This window comes from Epinephelus lanceolatus, chromosome 20, assembly GCF_041903045.1.
Source record: "Epinephelus lanceolatus isolate andai-2023 chromosome 20, ASM4190304v1, whole genome shotgun sequence".
In the NCBI taxonomy this organism is placed as follows: domain Eukaryota; kingdom Metazoa; phylum Chordata; class Actinopteri; order Perciformes; family Serranidae; genus Epinephelus; species Epinephelus lanceolatus.
Window position 1 is genome coordinate 25,959,896 of NC_135753.1, and position 19,820 is coordinate 25,979,715.

At 40.8% G+C, this 19,820-nt stretch overlaps 2 protein-coding genes across 3 annotated transcripts; both read left to right on the plus strand.

The window, feature by feature from the left end:
* The first annotated feature begins 381 nt into the window (after positions 1-381).
* Positions 382-2,144, plus strand: gpr141 (G protein-coupled receptor 141). The gene is made up of 2 exons (XM_033639535.2): positions 382-522; positions 1,066-2,144. The coding sequence occupies exon 2, from the start codon at positions 1,066-1,068 to the stop codon at positions 1,999-2,001; it is 936 nt and encodes a 311-aa protein (XP_033495426.2). The 5' UTR covers positions 382-522; the 3' UTR covers positions 2,002-2,144.
* A 2,121-nt stretch (positions 2,145-4,265) lies between these two features.
* Positions 4,266-19,384, plus strand: hnf4g (hepatocyte nuclear factor 4, gamma). 2 transcript variants are annotated; one of them, XM_033638114.2, is made up of 11 exons: positions 4,266-4,445; positions 10,102-10,270; positions 10,499-10,593; positions 11,254-11,360; positions 11,469-11,618; positions 12,036-12,123; positions 13,025-13,177; positions 13,964-14,013; positions 14,233-14,419; positions 17,487-17,606; positions 18,102-19,384. In XM_033638114.2, exons 1-11 carry the CDS (start codon positions 4,415-4,417, stop codon positions 18,221-18,223), a joined length of 1,272 nt encoding a protein of 423 aa, XP_033494005.1. In that variant the 5' UTR covers positions 4,266-4,414; the 3' UTR covers positions 18,224-19,384. The 2 variants fall into 2 exon arrangements, with proteins under 2 accessions (XP_033494005.1, XP_033494004.2); XM_033638113.2 differs by lacking the exon at positions 4,266-4,445 and adding an exon at positions 8,764-9,016.
* Positions 19,385-19,820: the final 436 nt, after the last annotated feature.

Consider the following 19,820-nt stretch of genomic DNA (forward strand, 5'->3'; position numbering starts at 1 on the left):
TCCTCCTATCAGCTCGATGTCTATGTCACCTCCACATCACAATCTGATGATCTGTACTCAGGTGAATACTACAGACACAAAATAATGGGCGTGTATAGAGGGGCGATCAGAAGGAGGAAGCAGCCAGCTCTCTGTGGTGTGCAATCGCCTCCTGTTTCTGACAACATGTGTGCACAAACAAATACACACAGTACACACACACACACACACACACACACACACACACACACACACACCATGCAAAACTGGACTGTGGTTTCTGGTTTAAGCACACAAATGCACAGTTCATTTGCATAACCTTAACTTCCACACTAAGCTGGCACACACACACACAGGCACGCACAAGCATACAGATGTAACTTTCTCAGACACGCTGCAGAGCTTTCCCAGTGACGGCTGACATATTGTGAACGACTGCTTGCTGGAGATAATGCGCGTCAATGTAAAGGACACACACATCCTTTAATGCCTTATTTTCTCACACAAGAGCACTCAGCAGGCAGTTCCTCCTAGAACCAAAAGGTAAGTTTACTGTAAATCCTCTGCTTTAACTTTAAGGTTATTATTGATGCAGTTTCCACTGTGATAATGAGAATACTGTGAGTGATATATTTATTTCTATACTTAATGATATTTAAATACTGTAATTTTTTAATATATTTTAATCATTACTTTCAATATTTTAGTTTTATTTAGTTTGTATTTAGTCCTGTTTCCTGTTAAACTAATAATATGTTGTAGCGCCCCGAAGTATGTCAAACTAAATTTAGACTTTGGTTCATTTCTTCATCTGGATTATGTATTATATGTGTATTTAAATATGAGCAAAATATCTTAACATTCAAGACTGTAAATACAATGTGGTGTTGTGTCTAAGAGCTTCTCTGGCTTTTCTTTATTTTTGTTAAGTCGAGTCAGCTTTACATATACAGCTCGATATCACAAACCACAAATTTGCCTCTAGGAGCTTCACAGTCTGTAAAGTACATGACACCTCTGTGCGGATAAGAAAAAACTCTCCCCTTTTCTCTCTCTTGTATCTGTCCCTTTCTTTCTCTATGTAAGATGAATTCCACGGTAACCCAAAGCACACTATCCTTGGCCATGAGCTCCATGATGACCTCAAGCCCCTTATCCGATAGCTCAAAGCCGTTGGATGATCCTCCAAAGTACCACCCAGCCCTCCTGGCCATCTACTCCGTGGTTCTGCTCAGCGGCACCATCAGCCTGAGCCTGATGATGCACATCATGAAGTCCAGCACGACATCCATCACCTCCATCGCCGTACTCAACCTCATCTTCGCCCACTTCGTCTTCCTTCTCACCGTGCCCTTCAGGATTTACTACTACGCTACTTATCAGTGGAACCTGGGCCTCGGGTTGTGTAAAGTGGTCAGCAGCATGATCCACATCCACATGTACATGTCTTTCGTCTTCTACGTGATCATCCTCATCACGCGCCTGATGTCGTTCTACCACAGAGACGACCCGGTGGCGTCCCTCCAGAAGATGCATGCGCTCGTCGGCAGTGCTGTGGTGTGGCTGGTGGTGCTTATCACAGTCCCGTGCATAATCCATTTTTCCTATGGCAAGGCTCAGGGAATGAACAATAACAATACCACACGCTGCTTCCAGTTCGGGAACAACATAAAGTCTTCTGCCAAGGTGTTGAACTACATCATAAGCACACTCATCATAGTGGTGGCCACAGTGCTGACAGCCCTCCAAGCCAATGTCTTGAGGGTTTTATACAGGAAGCACCACGAGGGATGCACCTCTCAGCAGGACTTCGGGGCTCAGCTGAAGAGTCTGTGCTTTGCTCTCATCATGGTGGTCTGCTTCATCCCTTACCACATATTCCGGCTGAACTACTTAGAACAGCTCCACCTGCAGGATGTCAACGAGGTGTTTCTGAGTCTGACCACTTTCAACTGTTTGGACATGCTCACCTTTTTGGGAAGGAGAACTTGCTACATGTGTTACCCTGGAAAGGCTATCTGACAGCTGTTGGTAGCATGTGTGTCAGGGGGTTGCTTTTAATTTATAACTTCATTTCACTTTGCTGTTCATCATTGCATTATGAGTTTCTAGTAAGAGATTTGCTTCATTACAGGGTCAGTGTGTAGGATTTAGGGGGATGTATTGGCAGAAATTACATATATTATAATGAGTATGTATTCGTTATCTTAGAATGAGCTGTTTATATCTACATAGGGAGCGGATCCTTGTCTACGAAGATCACCATGTTGCACCTGTATGTTTCTACAGTAGCCCAGAAAGGACGAACCAAACACTGGCTCTAGATAGGGCCATTCATGTTTTCACGTTGGTCACTGTGATTAGAGATAGCACTGGCGATCTGAACCGGTCAGTGGCGAAAAAAAGCACTTTTAATGCGCAAACTTATACGGGACGCACTTGCCCCCATATCTACCTCGCGGCTGCCGGCTGCATCCGCCTCCCTCAATACTGAACCAATTTTAAAACGAGTTGTACCTATGAATCATACGCACACATACACATGGGGAAATAGGGCCCAGGTTGAAAAATACCAAAGTTATCCTTTAAATTTTTGTCTCAAGGTTTACTTAAAATGTTCACTTAAGTATTTATGGTTTTCTCCTTGTCTTGGTCTTATACTTAAGGAATCCCTAGACTGTTGCACGAAAGAACTTAGCAACCGAAGCAAGGTTAAAAAAAACTTAAGGTACCTTTGACTCTATCTTAACTGCAACATGACCGAGTTTATGTTGATGATTGAAAATACCTAACACACCCTGAGAAGAGTGTTCTGTGACCAGTTGAACCCAACAGATTTTACACTATAGGTGTGACTGAATTTATTTTTCTTGCCGTTTCTTCCTATAATCGTTTTCTGTTTCCTGGTATTTGTGCTTGCTATAATTGCTTTCCCCCAGAAGTACATTTATTTCCTCCTCTGACCAATATGGTTTCCTTGTCTTCTGTTCTTCTGCATTTTTTTCACTACCTAACCATAAGCCAACTTAGTGAGACGATAACAGGCATCACAAGCGTGAGTGCAAGCCAAAAAACAATCTCTTTCGGTGCAGTAAGCGAATTAACATTTTTCCTTTACTAAGAAAACCTTTTAAGGGATTCTGTGTAACTGTGTGAGTCCCTCGGCTAAGGAGAAATTAGGCCTTAAGGAGAAAACTCAAAGTGTTTTGTGCAACTGGTCCCTGGATCTTGAGTTATCGAAGAAAAAGGTGAGCGCACATTAGCAGGTGCTGGGCTAGCGGCCTTTCTCTAGCATGCCGAACAGCCTAGGAGAAACACTGATTTGTATTGTGAACCTGCTTTATTCAATGTTCTGACTGGTTTAAATCGTCTGTTTTGGAGAGGAAGACACTTCTGTGGATAATTCAGAACAATGAACACTGAAGGAATTCTAATAAGGAGAAGTTTCAGCTGGTTGCAATACATAATCCTCACCACTAGATGCCACTAAATCCCCCTAAACCTTACACACTGATCCTTTAATCCTACCAGTTGTGTCATCTGCGTTTTTTTTTTTTTGTTTTTTTTTGTGATGTGACTTATTAAACTGTGTTGTACTTATTTAAATTATTATAATAATGTTTGCCTTTATTTGATAGCTGAAAGTTGTTGAGAAACTTGTAGTGATAGTTGAGAGAGGTGTCACATGATGTAGTAAAGGCCAATGTAGTGTGTGTCTTAACCTACTACCAGGCTATCAAGGCACCTTTTAAACTGTGTTTCTATTTATGAAAGAATGTGACATGTCTGGAAACTGTCCTTTGCTTTTTCAAAATGAATGAACTCTTGCCATCTGCTGGTCTTTGGATATACTACACAGGCCTCAAGCTTAACATTTGTAATGCTAGATTATGCTAATGGTCTTTACTGTAAGTTTCTTCATGTTTCTTACAAAGTATGACTTCATATGAAATACGTGAGTGGAAATACAAAGATAAATATATTTTACCATATTTGCTAACACTTAACCCCTGTGTGCATAGCTGGAGTGAAATAAATGTCTAAAATTGTTACTTTTTTACCATTATTTTGTGAAACATTACCTCAACCCTCTTGGATCTTTTACCTCCTGCCCTCGGAGGTGGTGTCAGAGGCCCCGGCTGATATACACACATGCACACAAACACACACACCTGGTGATCCTTTCCTTTTGGTTTTTATGGCTCTGGGTTACTGTTTAACATCCCCACCCTACTTTGAGTTTGTTTAGTAAATCGATCTAATGACAGGGCTATGGTGGCGCCATCCAATGTGTCGCTCCATGAATTATAGGCCGTTCAGCTCTTCAACCTTCCCTTTTAATGTCGTCGAACCCACCGTTTTTCCTGTTCTCGGTGTCACTAATGTCGCACTGAGGGGCTGCTAACTGCCGGAGTACAACGGTACACCTGGATAAATGCACATCCCACACGGAAACAGAAACACAGGTAAGTCAAAGTCCTCCTGTGAAGTACATTGTCACTGAAATACAACATATCCACACTGGCTGTGGAAATTATTAGGTAAGCTGCTTCTTTTGCAGAGGAAGTGCAGCATACCTTTTCGCAGTTTCTCAGGGAAGTTTGGTAACATGTTCTGCTAAATCACGTGGTTTGTATTTTGGTGGTAATGGTGGCGGTGCTCCCCATTCACACACACTTTAACTGCTTTCATGTGTCCCGTGAGGAAGGCTGGTATTCTTTTTAACTGTAGAATATATATTTACAGTAAGGGGTTGTAGATTTTGTGTGTGCGTGTGTGTGTTTTGTCTGAGATACTGTTCTCGGCCCTGTGTAGGCAGACAGCATTTTGTGAGAACAGATAAGGTAGGCTCACTTTGTCACACATGTTGTGCTGTAAAGATCATGTGATAACCTATTTCACCTGTACAAGGACGTCATCTATAACTGTGTTGCAGCAGGTTTGCTAAGCAGGAAGATGGTAATACAGTTGTGTTTTTCTCCTGTGATGCACTACCAATGTGAAAGTACATAAAAAATAACAGTATATATATGTACATATATTTGCAAAATGTTTAAAATAAATTGTTTGTATAATTCACTGTAATTGGATATTGACATTCCCGCCCCCAGACGTCTAATTGTATAATATATTGCACTCAAAACAACAGCACTTAAATTAACCTACTTTTGTGAAGGTTGCAATGGTGAAGCTTTGTTACGGTCATGGCAGAGAGCTGTTGATAATATTCTACTGCACTGTGTAGTTTTTTTACTGTTGCCCAGGTATCAGGAAGTAGTGGTTTACAAGTTTACAAGTGTCAGTTAGGCGGCTGATCATCATCTGGGACAATCAAAACCTCTAATCTAAATAGAGGCAACAGTATTCTGGCCAGTTCACACAGAGATGGCCTCTTAGCACTGAGTTTTATGGCTTCAAAGAGCTTTTGGTTGCTAGGTGGACGCAAGGTCCCTCACTGACGTCATGCTTGGTTCTCAGCGGAAGAAGTCATAGCAGCTTTTATTGTTCTAAGTACTTCTATGAATGTGTTAATCATGTGTTTTTACCAATATGCACACATAAAATTCCAACATAAATAAGCTTCTAGGTTGCAGTTTTATCGCCAGGAGATAGGGTATAGGGCGATAGGGCTTTATAGGGCACCTATAAAGTCTTACTGTGATGCAGGTTTGCACCAAAACATGGCTGACAAAGTTTCCAGTATATAAGTGCAGTGAACAAAATTAACACAAACAAATCAAGAAGAGTGTGTGCTTTGTCAAGTATTTTAAATGTAGAAAGAACAAGACAAAGCCTCATTATTACTCTAATAAAGATTTGAATTCCTCGGCTTGCTGTCTTTGCACTTCACATTGGAGGGTGAGGCTAAAAGAGCTCGATTCTACCTGTGATATTGTAACCATCCACCAGGGGCATTAGACAGTGCGGTTGTGGTGGGGCCCGGTGGTGGGGTGGTTATGGACAGAGCAGGCCCTGCAACAATATGGTGGGAGGAGAGCTAACCATTGCAAGTGACTCAGATTGCTACCTTTAAAATGTGCCTGTGTTCAAAGACAAACTCACTTTAAATTTAAGAATGCTGGCATTTGCTATATATGCTAATAATGATATAATTTCGCATGAACTCAAACACGTCTTGTGTTGTAGTTGTTTTGTTGTTGTTGTTGTTGCGATGACTTGATGTTGTTTTGTCTTGCTATTGTTATTGCTGAAGCCGTTGTGTCATGAATATGTTCTATTTCGTAATTGTGTTTTTTTTATATGATAATGTCTTTTAGCAGAGAAATTATTCTCTGTTTGCTGCCCAGGGACTAAAGATGAAAATTGCTGGTGCAGCTGTCCCCATGAAATAAAATAAAATAGAATAAAATGAAATAAAATAAAACAAAACAAAATAAAATAAAATAAAATAAAATTACATTTAAAAAAATAAAAATGAAATGAAATGAAATTAAATAAAAAAAATACTTATACTAAATAAACTATAAAAACTTTAAATAGACCATTAAACAATCAAATTAATAATCTCATATTTTCTTTAGTATTTTTGTCATATACAGATATACAATGCTTGCTGGGTAATATGTATCTTGATGTTGCCCAGTTTCGAGTTGAGAAACGATCAAACATGAATATCTAGAGGAAGTAAAACTTGTAACAAGGTTTCTGTAGGCGAACCTGCGGAACGATCATTTGATGGATCATGTGACGATACGACATACAGTAGCTAGTCTAGGCACCAAATCTGTCAAGACTGACAAGCTGAGCACATCTGCAAACCCAGTGAGCAGTCGTGCCTCTCAAACATTAAAGGGACAGCAAGAAAAGACAAGAGAAAGAACAGGAGGAGGAGGTGGCAAAGGTCCTTACATTAGATCCCCCCTTTCTTGCAGCAATGCAGCAGTTCAGCTGGTATATGTGTATGTGTGTGTGCGCGCGCTTCACAGCTAACTGACATGCACGGGGCCTGTCATAATGGCATGCACTGGGGCCTGTTGTAACTACCTTACACAACTGCTGTCTGCATGTGAGTTTTGCTTGTGGTAAACCCAACTATCTCACACAATAGCCTCTTAGAAAACCAAACACTTACATGCAGTATATAGGCTGACATTGTATCCACTACTTTCTTCTTACATTCAGGTCAGGTTTATACTTCCTAATCCTCGATTAATGCAGATATAGTTTCATATATCTGATGTGATGATAAATTAAATCCGGCACACTCATGCTGCAGCGCACTGTGCCAGCCCTTTTATGTGTTAGGTGATTGGGAACGTGATTGTAAGGAGTCAATTCTTCTCCACTCTTCACAAAGCTGATGAGTCAGGAGGCCTGACCTCACCGCCTAGTTAAAATGTAATCTCTCTATCACGTCTCTCCCCTCTCTGTCTCTCCGTCTCTCTCCACTCATGTCACTCAACCCCTTTATTCCAGCCCTGTGTATTAACTAAGATGCCTGTTATTACCCTGCGACTGGATACTAATTGCTTTTCCTCTTTATGTCCGGTAAGTAATCTGTGATAATGTGCATTCTCATTTACCGAGCCCACAGAGGCAATATATTACCCCCATGTCTGCTCATATACTGTAGGTGCTTGGCTGACTGGCTCGCTCATTACTGATGTAGGGCATCAAATCTCCCATAACACTGCCTCTTATCATTTACAGCCCTCTCTCACACAATGCCCCAAACTGATTACCTTTAAGCCACACAATAAGATTTAGTGCAATGAAACTCTCAATGTAAAATGGGTGGGTTGGGACGTTTTAACTGGTTTATGGTGGTAAATTACAGGGTGTTTACAGCATTCCTGCTCTGAAAGAGAAGGCAGCTCACGGACGACTGCTTAAGTTGTGCTTTTGATTTTCACTTACACGTCCCCTGCCTCACTTAGTCATGCATTTCTCAGGAAATTTGATCTGTTTATACAATAAGAGAGCTAAATTAAGTGTGAGAACTATAGAGTTGGTAGTATTTAATACTTTTACACAGCAGATTGGCTCATCAGCCTTAAAGGAAAACACTAAGCGGCGTGTTACCTTGTCTGAAAATTCTCATTCATCTTAAGCAGCAGGACGAATGTAGGTATTTACTGATATTACGTCACAGACAATGAAAGCAAAACTGCAATGAAACCTGTAACAAATCACTGAAACGCATGTAAAAAAAACCATCAGCGTGGCCAATGAGGTTAACGCCATTTGAAAAGTTAATATGACCAGCTGATTAAGAAATACGTAAGATAACGTTTTATGAACTTTTATGAATGAGGGTTGGTGTAAACTGGAGGTGTGTGTTTGTGGAAGAGTAAATGGAAGTTATCAGTGTTTTCCACTTCACTTTGTGTCTTTATAGATTGTATCTGCTGAGGTGGTGGTGCTATTACTCCACTATTGATTAGATTAGGAAGCCTGGGAAGGACACACACACACACACACACTGACACACACATTCATAAATGTATGTGCCTATAGGAACAAAACCCCACTGTGTGTGCAGATACACGCGCACAGAAGCCCATCAACGTGCACCTAAAGTGCAAGTCGTCCCCCAAAATCTGATGAAATCTGCCTCGCATCTTTTAAAAAAAGACGCAGAGGGGGAGAGGGGAAATATCTCCTTCGCCATTATCTACTCATCCCTGTGATAAGTGTGAGAGAAGGACAGATAAGTAATGTGCAATAAGGTGAGAAGTCTCAGCCACAGCTCCTCCCCTCTCCTTGTCCTCGGCCCAATCAGATGGGATTATAGATCTTTTATGCCATGCATCTCCCTTGTCATGGCTGTAAGAAATAGATGAAGCAGAGACCAGCAGACAGGGGGAGAGGAGATAGAGTGAACTAAGGAGAGAAGGGAAGCTAAGAGAGAAAAGAAGAAGGTGTGAGGAAGACTGAGCCGAAACAGGAATGAAGTATCCCTCTGCTCCTCAGAGTAAGTCTCTGTTAGACATGGAGGTAGCAAACTATTGTGAAGGCCTGGATCCCTCATACAGCACGCTGGGCTTTGAGAATGCAGATGTGTTCTGTGGAGGAGGTAAGTGCATGTAGCCACCTACACACACACACACACACACAAACCCATGTATAAGCAAATAAGACATACACTAACTGACGCACTAAACGTGTTTTCAGCGTAGGGCATGACAGTGGACAGATACTGTAGCACACTCCATCTTTATAAGCTCACAAATACACACACCAACAAGCATCTCACTCACACATATCCCACAATAAAGTAGGCTCCTGCAAAATGCCTTAAGATGGACAGAGAAATTAGAGGAGCTGTGTCCTGTTTAGCATGATGCATCTTTAAGGAGGGTTTGGGATGGGGTGTCTACAGTACATGAGAGATGGGTAAAGAGGTGGACTAGAACTACTGTTAGCTTGTACAATTAGAACTTTAATGATGAAGTGAGAGACACTGAAGGCAAATGAGCTGCTATTTGACTAAAGGGAAAGCAGTAAGCACCTGTTTTTATATAACAAGCTAAATTAAGCAGTGGGGAAAGTCATGACATTTCGGTGCTGGCCAACAGAGCGTGTATCCAGTTAATTCCCTCCTTATTTGCCTGTTATGTATATAGATATGTAAGAGGATAGCTCTGGAGGAAAGAGAAAGGCTAGGTAGAGGTTGTCATAAGGGTGTTTCATTGACACGCTGATGTCTCCTCAGTGTGTGAACAGAAAGTTAGTCGAACATTGACTCATCTTGCCTAGAGAGATGTGTGTGTGTGTGTGTGTGTGTGTGTGTGTGTGTGTGGGGGGGGGGGACATGCTATGATCGTGTCCCATTTGGTAGGCTTTGAACGGATGCTAAATATGCACACAGTGATGATGATTATGGTTTTGATTATGGCGAGAATGCTGCTACTGCTGATAATAATAATGATGGTGATGCTGATGATGAGGAGGAGATGGTAGTGAAAATAAAAAAACGCACACACAATGATGTTTAAAATGCGTGCCAATTGAAGTGGCATTCCTACTGAGCTATTTTTGAATGTTTACTGCAACACACTGATGCTGTTTGTCAGTGTGTTTGTCTCCATACCGATGTATGCAAGCTTCAGTCTTTGTACTGTGTGCATTTACCTGTGTGAGTGTTCCTCTGTGTTTCAGACAGCATGCCGACAGAGCCGAGCCTGCAAGTCGGTGCAGACGGGGTCAGCAGTAACTGTGCCATCTGCGGAGACAAAGCCACCGGGAAACACTACGGAGCCTCCAGCTGTGACGGCTGCAAGGGCTTCTTCAGACGCTCCATACGCAAGAGTCATGTCTACACCTGCAGGTACAGATGGCAAAATACATACTTTATGAGCACACATACATACATAGAAAAAAATCATGCCACGCTTACATTATTGATACTATAACAGTTTTAACATGCATACGCGTAAATGTAAACATGCTCTTGTACATGTGTATGGTCATGTGCAGATCTACCTTATGTTACAGTACACTGTGTCATCATGTCTTGTTCTGTAGGGCTACTTATGTCATTGTATGCTCATTGCAGGTTCAGCAGACAGTGCATTGTGGATAAAGATAAGAGGAACCAGTGTCGGTTCTGCAGACTTAACAAATGCTTCAGGGCTGGCATGAAGAAAGAAGGTAGGGGAACTTCCTGTCTGCTTCCTGGACCATGTTTTGTTTTCGTCCCATCTGGAAACTGCTCAAAGTTCACTTGTAACAAAACAAAATAGAAAGTCAAACTAATGTGAATACCATGTTAGTTTATGTACAAATACCATGACTTTGGTCCGCTGAGGCAAACGTACAGTCCTCAGACTAGTGGTGCTTAAGGAGAGGCTGTCTTCAGAGAATCTAAAAGCTGCTTCAAGATGGTCTCAGCTATAAAATAGGTGATTACTTAGTGTGTCTGTGTATGTGTGTGTGTATGTGTATTTATGAGGGGTATAACCTTGGCACAGGGTTTTATGGCACCTAATCATGTGTTATTCAAACATGTTGTTCTGGATTGCAACTGGTTAAAGTTTGACTCCTCTTGCTGATGCCAGCCTGCATGGCTATTTTCCTAAATATTAACTGCCCTAGTGGCTGCCGTCACCATTGTATTTAAGACTTTTCCTACCCAAAACTCAACACTGATGAATACCAACTCAAGCAAATTCTTGCAAACATTAAACCAGGAGAGAGACTTGATGTGTTCCACCTTGAAAATTAGATGATTTGAACAATAAGGAAATACAGGAAGTGTCTTGTTGCTCTTTCTCTTTCACACACTCAGTAACTTTAACTGTTACTTTTTAGCCGTACAGAACGAGAGAGATCGGATCAGCTCCCGAAGAAATATCCCTGACACCCAAGACTTGCCACCCATAACTATTTTGGCTCAAGCTGAATCACTGTCCCAACAGGTGACATACATTTTTATTATATTTTCTTTCACGCAGCATATCATGTGCATGATTAAATTACTTGCACAATATTGTGACCCCAAGAAACCATTTCCTGTCTCCCTCCAGATCACCGCTCCAGTTGGAATACCAGACATATCGGAGCAGAAGTCCGCCACTGTCGGAGATGTGTGTGACTCTATGAGACAGCAGTTATTGGTGTTGGTGGAATGGGCCAAGTACATTCCTGCATTTGGAGAACTGCCACTGGACGACCAGGTAACACGGCTGTGACGCATGGCTGCTCAACTTTGAATAGAAATAAGTCATCCTTGTGCACATTTTAATCCCATGTCCTAAGTTTAAATTAATACCTCAGACTTCAGTACTTCAGTTTAATAACATGAGTGTGCTCACTGCTCTTACAAATGGCTTATTCTATCAATGCACTTTCAGTTGGGATGAAACAAAAGATTCTCTTTAATCAGCCAAATGCACTGTGAGATGAAAGAATATTAAAAGCAATAATTAAGTGGAGTGTTACAGAGAGACTACTAAATATAGTGTACTGGACCGCAGTACAAACATGGCTCCTTTGTGATGTACATAAGGGCAAGTGGGGAGGCATTGTCGCATTGTTTGTGCTCTTTGTTTAACTGTGTGTGTGTGTGTGTATGTGTGTGTGTTTGTTTTCAGGTGAGTTTGCTCAGGGCTCATGCAGGTGAACACCTTTTGCTCGGGGTCGCCAAAAGGTCAATGCCATTCAAGGATTTCCTGCTCTTAGGTATGAACTCACCAGTAGAACAGCATGTCATTCATACATGCCAGTAATCAGGTGGTTCTGCACTTAAGTGTGACGACTGATCAATTTCTAACACTTTACAATACAGTATACACAATAATGTGAGTAGAAACTAAGGAAATCAGGAACAACCTGATAATTAATGAGTCATTCGTGAGCAGCGCAGCGAGCAATGAGCAGCATTAACTCTGAGGCGGACCATAAAGAAGATCTTAATGGTTGTAACGGTCAGATAATCATGAAGTAATGAGGGACTACTTAGCAACTACTCAGTATGATGCACCACTTTACTTTGGAGGGGGCAAAGAAAGTGTAACTAATGATTAAATTATTGGTAATTAATGAGTCGTTGCTAGTTTGAGGGGCTACTCATGATGAAAGTGGGCGTTTTTGAACTAATCATTACTGTAGTATCCTAGAAACCCACTGTTATGTTAATACCCCTTGATCCAAATTTATTAAGGAACATCTCGTCAATTATCAGGTCATTCCTCACCCCTGCCTTACTAACTAATAACATTTTGTGTACTGTATTGTAAAGTGTCACAGATCCAATGCTATGTTAGCTGACAATGATTAACTAAAGGTTTCTATTTCATTGTGACTTCAAAAGTGTCCCTTGTAAACAGCATTACTCATTACATAGACATGCACCTACATCATACTGTAGGCAGGTCTGTCCACAATACACTAAATCAGCCTTGACTGAAACCCTTAAATAGACTTGACAAAAGTCAGATCCAACTTTTCTTTCTCTCGAGGCGTAACATATTCTCCTCGCCCTTCCACTCCAGCGCTCCACACCATACACCACCTACATACCTTACCCTCCCCCTCAACTCCGTGCAACACTGGCACTAACTGATGCTCGCTGTGTCTGCAGGTAACGGCTGTGTGATCCACAGGAACAGTCCTGAGCAGGAGATATATAAGGTAGCCAACCGAGTGCTGGATGAGCTGGTTCAGCCCTTCCAGGATATTCAAATAGACGACAACGAATATGCAGCACTCAAGGCAATCGTCTTCTTTGACCCAGGTAAAAAAAAAAGTAACTTATAGTACTTTCAGCCATCAGGGGATTTGTCAAGTTCAGCTGATAACAAATGCTACGAACAAGTTCACTCTTCCTGCATGAGAGGTTACCCAGTTTTTTGCAGCTTGACTCTTGCCTCTCCATTCAGGAACTATAATCTGTATGTGTAATTTCTGACACTGATTGGGCAAGATTAGGAATTTCCATTGGTAATAACCTTGGCACAGGGGTTGGTATTGTGTAATGACCCATCAAGATGGACAATAAAAGCTAAATAAATGACACAAATGTCTCGTTTCCAGTCAAGTAATGCACTCATTTTAAAGATAAAAGGCCAGACAAACAAGGAACAAGAAATATAAAGAAAATTCACAATAATAAATTGTAGAAATGGCAAACTAATTTTTTTTTAATAATACCTTGTCCGATACCCATTGCCATTTCTGCCCAGATCCCCCTTTTCCCAGCCAATCCCATCCATCTGGTTACATTTCCCCTGAAAGTTAGACCCCCAGTCCCTCCATCGCTTTTCTTAAACGTCTCCTTAGTCTCGTGTGACCACAATTCCTGCCCCCGTCTTCTGTTACTTGTCCTCCCCCTTCACTAAATCCCCTCATATTACCTTCATGCCCCAGTTTGACCATAATCATTCCATCAATTCCACTCATATCCTCAATTCCATGCCTGATCTTTCTGTTTTCCTCACCCTCCTGTCCTTCAATCCCATCCTCCACCCCTCCCCCCTGTTAATCCACACCCCACTTCCACGCTTTGCCTCCCGATCTGCAGATGCAAAGTCTTTGCGGGACCCGTCGAAGATCAAGGCCATTCGACTACAGGTAGGTCAAACGTTTGACTCTTGTAGCTTATTGCTGAGCTGCAGATCTGATCTAGTATGTTCTGTTGTAATTTCCAATTAACAGTGTTAAGGATGGGTATCTTAAGCTTGATTTTTAAACTGCCTGTGTTATACTTTACGTTTTAACACATTTGTAATACTATCTCCAGAGGAAGGACAAGGGCAGTTTGCTTACACTGACTTTGCCTTGTTTGTGCAGGTCCAGATGAGTCTGGAAGACTACATTAATGACCGTCAGTATGACTCCAGGGGTCGTTTCGGAGAGCTCCTACTCCTGCTGCCCACCCTGCAGAGCATCACCTGGCAGATGATCGAACAGCTCCAGTTCATTAAGCTCTGTGGCCTGGCCAAGATAGACAACCTGCTGCATGAGATGCTGCTGGGAGGTGAGACTGGGCCCCATGTCTGTGCTTGTAAACCTACAGAAAGAAAAATAGGGTGACCTTCAGCAAGACCACCGCACGCTCCGGAGGAGCTATGCAGTGATAAATGTGTGGAACTGGACAAGCATGAAGCAATGTGAAAAACAAAAAAAAGTATACATACTCGACAAAGTTTTCCTCGATAAACAAAAAGTCAGGGATTTTGCTGAGAGACGATATAACTTTGTATAATCCACATTAGGCAAAGCCAAAATAGACAACTTGCTACATGAGATGCTGCTGGGTGACATCTGCAAACACATCTAAATGTGTATGAATAAGGAAGTCTGTAGTTAAAGGCAGAATGCATCAAACATATTCTAAGCAGGGCCGTGACAGACAAGCTCAAGCACAAGATGAGGCGTTGAAATAAAATACTAAGTCATCTCCAAAAATGTCTCCACTTTTTCTCCATACATGCTAAAAACAACCCCAGAATATGACAACCAGACTTAGAAGACAGTGTACGGAAAGAGCAGTGTGTGTTTTATTTTTCAGCATCCTGTAGGAATGTGGAACTAACATAACAAAAAAAAAATGCTATTGAAATATGGTTGAGATATTATATTTAGTAATGTGAATGTACAACTGATACACACACACACGAATACAGTGAGAAACCAAAAAATAAACCAACTAAACCAAACAATTAAGAAAATGAATTGACATCCCTTTACATTTTATTAAAATACAGCAAATAGGAGTTATTTTAGCATGCCACAGAGCTGCTTACATAAATTTGTCAGCTTTTAAACCAGGCCTGACGCAATTACTGTATGCCGATACACTTTTGAAGGCACAGTCTGAAATATACTCTGCATAAATTTGTAAAATTCGCTCACTCAATTAATTAAAAGTTCCAAAACACAGATTTATACCAGCGCTGTTGGGAAAAACTATTCTAAAAACTATTCTTTTTAATCTGATAAGGGCTTGTTAGGTGAAAAGCCTTGTGCAAGAGGATATCTGTGTTTTGGAGCGTTTCATTAAAGGGATACTTTGTAGATTTTTAACCAGCCTTGTATCATTACAATGTGAGTAGTATGTGTAAATGAACTGTGGTAAACTTCCATCCATCTTACCAACACCCGATCTCCCTGCTCGTCTCCCAGCTAAAATCATTTGGCTTCATCCAGCGGATTTTTGCTGGCTGCGGACTGTTCTTTGAACTACACATGGATTTTCGTATACCTGCCACCACGGACACAAAGAGTATAGAAGTGCTTTGAGAGTGAGACCCACTCCTATCTGTCTCTTTCAAACAAAACTTTGATCACATGATAAAACCAGGCAGTGCAGATCAATTATAAACTAAAATGTGGTCAATGCATTGCCAATTTCTCGTCCAAAATGTTGCCTGTTTCTCACCTAAAAACATTTAAAACATATTAAGCATACCATTTAACTGTAATTGGACATCTTTGTCGTCAGCCGTCAGCCATATTAGTTCCTGTTCCTTTCTTGGTAGGACTGGTCCTTCCAATTCGGGTCCTATAGCGATAAGGCAAGACTTTGGTGAACACACATTCGAACAGGCTAGCAAGAGCCCAGGTGTGCATGCACAATGAGTTATGGGTACTTTGTGTCCACTGAGGATACACACATACATAGCTGAAAATTCTCAGAGGGGCAGACTCAATCCTGGATAGAATTCAAACGGTTCTTGACATTGCAACAGTCCTCCAGTGGGATTCAGTGAGGTAGCATCCTTGAAATTCAGCTGTTCAAGGATCTTCCTTGACTTTGAGTCAAGAATGAGTCCTAAAACCTGAAAATGAGTTAGCATTTTTGCTCTCCCAGTTCCCTTGTCTCAAAGTCAATAGCTTTCTTGAATGGGTTTTTGGTGAGATGCCTGAAATAAAGTCTGAAAGAGACTTTCACATTTTGTTCTATGACATTAAATACATCTGTGAATATCCCATTCGTGCATGCTAAAGATTCTATGTGTCTTAAAAAAGACGGTTGCTAATAAATGGCTAAATGACCGAGCAACCCAGGGATGACGTTTTTCTGTTGACTTGCGCAAAAGTTAGCATCACACTGGTTCCCTCGTCAAAAATCCTACAAGATTTTTCCATTGGATTTTGGATTATTGCAGAAAATAAGCTCTGTGGCAAAGAAACATTCATTCTATTTACACGTTTTGTTCAGCACGATAACCTTCACAAATGAACATCCCTAGCACAACAAGGCTGTAAAGCTGAGTTAAGTGTGATGGCATTCTGTAGTCCCATTCAGTCACTTGTTAGTAATTGCCTTTTTGAAGACAAATAAAAATGAGTGGGTTATTTACTGACATATTTTACGTTGTGTGAATCACAGACCTTATTTCAGGCATCTAACCAAAAACCCATTGACTGAGACGAGGGAACCATTAGTGCTAGAATGCTAACTCATTTCCGGGTTTTTGGACTCATTCCTGGGACACCCTTTTGTGTTTGAAGTCTACAGGACACACCCCCTACAAACTGCGCTCACCAATTGTACAAGACAAACCTGTGACGTGGTGGTTGTTTGAACCCTTGTAACACCTCAGCTAGCTAAATCCTAACTTAGCATTTTCTGCAGGGCCTCTGCTTCCAAACTAAGGAGCAAATGGGGCTAATCATGGACTGACGGTGGGCGAGTCATGTAGGTGGTGGGCAGGACACGTAGCTGCTTCATCTATAGTCATACCTTCTCATAGAAAACCAGCCAATCTCTTATTACGTCACCCACCAGTGGAGTGTTTTTCGGTCCAGTGCAACACAGTGAATTCTGGCAGTTGTAGGTTTTCTGCTTCTTGAGTGAAAGCAAATCTAATAGCTCTTTTCTTCGGTTTTCTCTGGTCATATAGCACCAATTTGCGTCTTTCTGCTACATAGACAGCCCTGTTTTATGAACAGGCTATCCTTCCACAAGAGAAATACTTCTTCTTTTTTTTTAAATGTTTGAGCCCCTAAATGTCACCTGATAAAAAAAATGTCTAAATAAGATGCAGAAAAATATCTGCTGTAACTACATAATACAAAAAACTGTGTTATGTGTTCAGGTTTTACGTCAGAGCAGACACACCTGCACCACCCAGCACACACCCAGCTGGCCCAGGACCCTTTGACAGGACACACGCTCGTCATCAGCACCATGCCTGTCACTCATACTGCACAGATAGGTAAGAGCTGCACACACAAACTGCTTTCTCTCAGACAAGCACAAACCCTCTGACACACACACACACACGCCCACACAAAATATCAAAGTAATGTTGATGTTCAATTTTATCGCTTCAAATGAAATGTCAGAAAAGTGTGTGCCAGATGTGTTTCTATTAACTTACTTGAAATGAATAAATAGGCATCCTGAATGTAGGAAAAAAAAAATCCATAAAAATGTAACATTCACAAGAATTGATGAGTATTGGCCTATTGTATGCTTTCATTTAAAAATAAAAAAAAATGCTTTTGGCAGTATTACACCACCTAATGGCCACACAAGATTGATGGAAACTGTATCTATAAAGCAGCAGCTATGTGTAATATTTCCCGTGGGCCACAGTCGATGCATTTTACAGACTTTACATGTACAATATTACCCTTTTTCCCTACACAAAAACATTTTAATTTGCAAAACGTAACATATCTCTGTGTCCCTGCCTCTCTCCCTGCAGCCTCTCCAGACACTCCCATCCCATCGCCCCCTCAGGGTCCTGCCCTGGAGAAGTACAAACACTTTCCCCAGCCTCTTTGTCCTCCAGCCAGCCCCACGCCCTCCACACAGGCCGATCTCTGACTTCTCCCTGCACTCTGTCAAACAAGCTGACATGGGCACAGTTTCCCCGTCTTCTATTCACCGTCCAAGTCATGCAAAGATTATGAAAGCAATCCCTGTTCAGTGTCTGTGGTTAAACTTTACCCTGCCTCTACCCCCCGTGACTCCTGGTGGTGTTGCAACAATAACTAATTAAAGCTGCAGTGTGCAGCATTTTCAAACTTCAATATGTCACTTTGAAATCCAGTGAACTAATGAAACACCAAACTAGGGTTTAACAAAACATGCTGTGCATTTCTGTGGTCGCCTAAAACCAATACACTGTTTTTCAACATAGTATCTGAGTTTCACAACACTTTAATGTCAGTAAGGCTCATAGGCATCATGGGAATTGTAAAATTACATATTAGTCTGTTAAAAAAGTTAACGCCCTTTTTAACCATTGCGTTGTTTGAAGTTTTTTTTATTGACTAATGCCTTGCTTGATTGGGCACATGTGCAGAACATCCCCTTCATATTCATGTTTCTTTATGTGCATATCAATCCAGTCATAATAATGTGTAAAAGCACAAAATACTATTTAATCATAAACTTGCTGTTTGTATGAACAGTATGCATCAGTGGGACCTATTACACTGAGTGGTCTAAGATCAGCTGTTGTGTTCTAAAGATCTTCAGAAATGTTGCTGCTCATTTTCAGAACTTAGATTTTCTACATTAAATTACATTATGCAATGTACACAGGAAGTAACTACTTCAGCAGCTGGATTTGTGCGGAAAAAAAAAGAGATTAAATGGTTTATATTTAATACCTGGCCATGAATACATCTCACATACACAATGACTTGTATATATTCTTAATATACATGTATAAAGCAGCTTAAAAATAAAATAATGGGGCACATACGTTTGTGTCCAAGATCAACATGACAATAATAACTTCATTTGTAAAATAGTTTCTAAACGCTTCATGTTAAATGCAAAAAAGAATGTGGTTGAACTGTAATGTTTTAATATCTTACTGTATATAGTCAGTGGATGATAGGAAATATTTAGATCATCAATGTGTCTTGCTGTATTTAATTTCCAAAATCAGTTGTGTATTTTGATTTGTGTTGATAATGTATACATTTCTAAATCTGTGCAGTATATTGATTAAAATGCAATTTTGAGTCTTTGAAATGAATTGACTGAATGTGTATTAACTGAAAATGCATGACACATACACAGTAAGTATGATATGGTGCAGTAGCACCCTCTTGCAGTCAAGAGAGGAACTACAACAGGGTATCAAATGTAAATGGGCTATTGTACTTATTGTAAGTGTTGTATGCATCTGTGCACCTCGCTATGTGAAATGAGTATGCATTCATTCATTCATTTATTTTCCTTTCTTTAAATATAAAAATGTAAAGTATCAGATGGGAAAAGAGGAATTTATTTCCAATTGGACACTGAACTGTTGCTGCAGCCACAAGAAACCATTTCAATGGATATTGCCAAACCAACAAACAAAACAAAAAACAGGAAAGTGGCATTTTTTCATATTTGATCCTGAAAGGAAAACAATATAGACCGACAAATGATGATAAATTGACAGGACGTATTTCAATACGGT